Source organism: Salmo salar, chromosome ssa13 (genome assembly GCF_905237065.1).
Source record: "Salmo salar chromosome ssa13, Ssal_v3.1, whole genome shotgun sequence".
NCBI classification, from domain to species: Eukaryota; Metazoa; Chordata; class Actinopteri; order Salmoniformes; family Salmonidae; genus Salmo; species Salmo salar.
The window spans coordinates 5196583-5200955 of NC_059454.1; the positions used below are offsets into that span (position 1 = coordinate 5196583).

At 45.4% G+C, this 4373-nt stretch overlaps 1 protein-coding gene across 1 annotated transcript in view; it reads right to left on the reverse strand.

Moving 5' to 3' along the window:
* LOC106594785 (IQ motif and SEC7 domain-containing protein 1) overlaps positions 1 to 1880 on the reverse strand; it is a 139026-nt gene extending 137146 nt beyond the window's left edge. The window contains exon 1 of the mRNA XM_045692827.1: positions 1418 to 1880. Coding sequence (XP_045548783.1) covers positions 1418 to 1545 — 128 coding nt within the window. The 5' untranslated portion in view covers positions 1546 to 1880. The remainder of the gene's footprint in view (positions 1 to 1417) is intronic.
* Between the last annotated feature and the right edge of the window lie 2493 nt (positions 1881 to 4373).

Below are 4373 nucleotides of genomic sequence, written 5' to 3' on the forward strand. Positions count from 1 at the left end.
TCTACTGTAGGCTAATGTTACTGTAGCCTGCTCTACTGTAGGCTAATGTTACTGTAGCCTGCTCTGCTGTAGGCTAATGTTACCGTAGCCTGCTCTGCTGTAGGCTAATGTTACTGTATCCTGCTCTACTGTAGGCTAATGTTACTGTATCCTGCTCTGGGCTAATGTTAGTGTAGCCTGCTCTGCTGTAGGCTAATGTTACTGTATCCTGCTCTACTGTAGGCTAATGTTACTGTAACCTGCTCTGCTGTAGGTTAATGTTACTGTAGGCTGCTCTACTGTAGGCTAATGTTACTGTACAGAATGGCGCCGCTCTGGGCTAATGTTACTGTACAGAATGGGATCTGCTGTAGGATAATGTTACTGTACAGAATGGGGTCTGCTGTAGGATAATGTTACTGTACAGAATGGGATCTGCTGTAGGCTAATGTTACTGTACAGAATAGGGGTCTGCTGTAGGCTAATGTTACTGTACAGAATGGAGTCTGCTGTAGGATAATGTTACTGTACAGAATGGGGTCTGCTGTAGGATAATGTTACTGTACAGAATAGGGGTCTGCTGTAGGCTAATGTTACTGTACAGAATGGGGTCTGCTGTAGGCTAATGTTACTGTACAGAATAGGGGTCTGCTGTAGAATAATGTTACTGTACAGAACGGGGTCTGCTGTAGGATAATGTTACTGTACAGAATAGGGGTCTGCTGTAGGCTAATGTTACTGTACAGAATGGGTTCTGCTGTAGGCTAATGTTACTGTACAGAATAGGGGTCTGCTGTAGGATAATGTTACTGTACAGAACGGGGTCTGCTGTAGGATAATATTACTGTACAGAATGGGGTCTGCTGTAGGATAATGTTACTGTACAGAACGGGGTCTGCTCTGGGCTAATGTTACTGTACAGAATGGAGTCTGCTGTAGGATAATGTTACTGTACAGAATCGGGGTCTGCTGAAGGCTGTTACTGTACAGAATGGAGTCTGCTGTAGGATAATGTTACTGTACAGAATGGGGGTCTGCTGAAGGCTAATGTTACTGTACAGAATGGGGTCTGCTCTAGGCTAATGTTACTGTACAGAATGGGGTCTGCTCTGGGCTAATGTTACTGTACAGAATGGGGGTCGACATTTGAGGCAGCACATCTAACAGCAGTTCAATAACAAAGCCGTTTTCTGTTGCAGTCAACAAACACCATATTGACCAACTAACTGTCAATACTATCATTTACGTTAAACATTTAATTCATTAAGCATATCACAATCATGTACCCGTTTGGAAAATACAAATATATGCAATGCTATGGAATGTAATAATCTGTTGTTGTTGTTTTCTTTTGTTTTTTTTACTGGCGAATAACAATTATTGCCGCATAATCTTTGATAAAACATCAATCTATAATACAACACAAACGCGCCCTTACCAGTATATAAGCTTGTTGTTATTTAGAATAACGGGAGTCTTGTCTGAGGCACAGTTGATACACCACATTGTTGCTAACGAACCCACGTCGGTCCTGGTGCGTAAAAACCCGTTATTCCGTCCCGTCATTCATTTGGCTCGATATCCGCACCTGGAGAGACGCGCTCCATACGCATGCTTCTGTTATTTCAGGTAGAGAGAGCATTGTTTAAACTCGGAAGAGAAAAGAGGAGAAATGTCAAGGGTCCTCAGCTCAATCTTCTCCTTTTTACACGGACCTTCAATCCTTTTCATCTATCCCCACCTCTAATTCTTAATCTTCCCTCTCTTCCCTCATTTCGTTGACTCTCCACCAAACGCGTCCGTTTCTGTCTCTCTCTCTCTCTGGTCCCTTCAGGCTGCTATCTGCCAGAGCGGAGCAGCGTGACACAGCAGTCACGGCAACAACACGACTACAAATAGTCTGATTTGGTGAACAATTTCCGGCTCCAGTCCACACGTGCAGGAAGTGAGGGTGCGTTCTTTCTATACAATTCAAGTAAATTGTTATTCTTCTTCCATTTATTAATAGATAAAAAGACAAAGACAAATACTATAGTCAAATCAAATCCAAATGTATTTGTAAACATGCAATGAATACAACAGGTGTAGGTACACATTACCATGAAATGCTTACTTACAAGCCCTTGACCAACAATGCAGTTTTAAGAAAAATGTATGTTAAGAAAATATTTATTAAAACAAACTGAAGTAAAAAAATTTAAGAAAAAGAAAAAAAAAAGAAGAAAAATAACTAATAAAAGCAACAATATAATAACAGTAGCGAGACTATATACAGGGTGGTACCGGTACAGAGTCAATGTGGAGGCTATATACAGGGTGGTACCGGTACAGAGTCAATGTGGAGGCTATATACAGGGGGTACCGGTACAGAGTCAATGTGGAGGCTATATACAGGGGGTACCGGTACAGAGTCAATGTGGAGGCTATTTACAGGGTGGTACCGGTACAGAGTCAATGTGGAGGCTATATACAGGGTGGTACCGGTACAGAGTCAATGTGGAGGCTATATACAGGGGGTACCGGTACAGAGTCAATGTGGAGGCTATATACAGGGGGTACCAGTACAGAGTCAATGTGGAGGCTATATACAGGGTGGTACCGGTACAGAGTCAATGTGGAGGCTATATACAGGGTGGTACCGGTACAGAGTCAATGTGGAGGCTATATACAGGGTGGTACCGGTACAGAGTCAATGTGGAGGCTATATACAGGGGGTACCGGTACAGAGTCAATGTGGAGGCTATATACAGGGGGTACCAGTACAGAGTCAATGTGGAGGCTCTATACAGGGGGTACCAGTACAGAGTCAATGTGGAGGCTCTATACAGGGGGTACCGGTACAGAGTCAATGTGGAGGCTATATACAGGGGGTACCGGTACAGAGTCAATGTGGAGGCTATATACAGGGTGGTACCGGTACAGAGTCAATGTGGAGGCTATATACAGGGGGTACCGGTACAGAGTCAATGTGGAGGCTATATACAGGGGGTACCAGTACAGAGTCAATGTGGAGGCTCTATACAGGGGGTACCAGTACAGAGTCAATGTGGAGGCTCTATACAGGGGGTACCGGTACAGAGTCAATGTGGAGGCTATATACAGGGGGTACCGGTACAGAGTCAATGTGGAGGCTATATACAGGGGGGTACCGGTACAGAGTCAATGTGGAGGCTATATACAGGGGGTACCGGTACAGAGTCAATGTGGAGACTATATACAGGGGTACCAGTACAGAGTCAATGTGGAGACTATATACAGGGGGTACCGGTACAGAGTCAATGTGGAGGCCATATACAGGGGGTACCGGTACAGAGTCAATGTGGAGGCCATATACAGGGGGTACCGGTACAGAGTCAATGTGGAGGCCATATACAGGGGGTACCGGTACAGAGTCAATGCGGAGGCTATATACAGGGGGTACCGGTACAGAGTCAATGCGGAGGCTATATACAGGGGGTACCGGTACAGAGTCAATGTGGCTATATACAGGGGGTACCGGTACAGAGTCAAGGTGGGAAAGGGCACTGTGGAGTGCGACTGAGATTATGTCATCTGTGGATCTGTTGGGGCTGCATGCAAATTGAAGTGGGTCTTGGGTTTTCGGGATGTTGGTGTTGATGTGGGCCATGACCAGCCGTTCAAAGCACTTCATGGCTACAGACATGAGTGCTACGGAGCGGTAGTCCTTTAGGCAGGTTACCTTAGTGTTCTTGGGCACAGGCACTATGGTGGTCTGCTTAAAACATGTTGGTATTACAGACTCGGTCAGGGACAGGTTGAAAATGTCAGTAAAGATACTTGAAAGTTGGTCAGCGCATGCTCAGAGTACATCCATCTGGCCCTGCAACCTTGTGAAGGTTGACCTGTTTAAAGGTCTTACTCACATCGGCTACGGAGTGCGTGATAAAATAGTCATCAGGAACAGCTGATGCTCTCATGCATGCTTCAGTGTTGATTGCCTCGAAGCGAGCATAGAAGTTATTTAGCTCATCTGGTAGGCTTGTGTCATTTTGGCAGCTCGAGGCTGTGCTTCCCTAATAGAGTCCATAATAGTTTGAAAGCCCTACCACATCCGAAGAGCGTCGGAGCAGATGTAGTACGATTCAGATGTAGTACGATTCTGTATTGACACTTTGCCTGTTTGATGGTCCGTCGGAGGGCAAAGCGGGATTTCTTATAAGCGTCCTGGTTAGAGTCCCGCTCCATGAAAGCGGCAGCTCTAACCTTTAGCTCAGTGTGGATGTTGCCTGTAATCCATGGCTTCTGGTTGGGGTACGTACGTACGGTCACTGTGGGGACGAGGTCATCGATGCATTTATTGATGAAGCCAGTGTCTGATGTGGTGTACTCCTCAATGCCATTGGAAGAATCCCACAACATATTCCAGTCTGTGC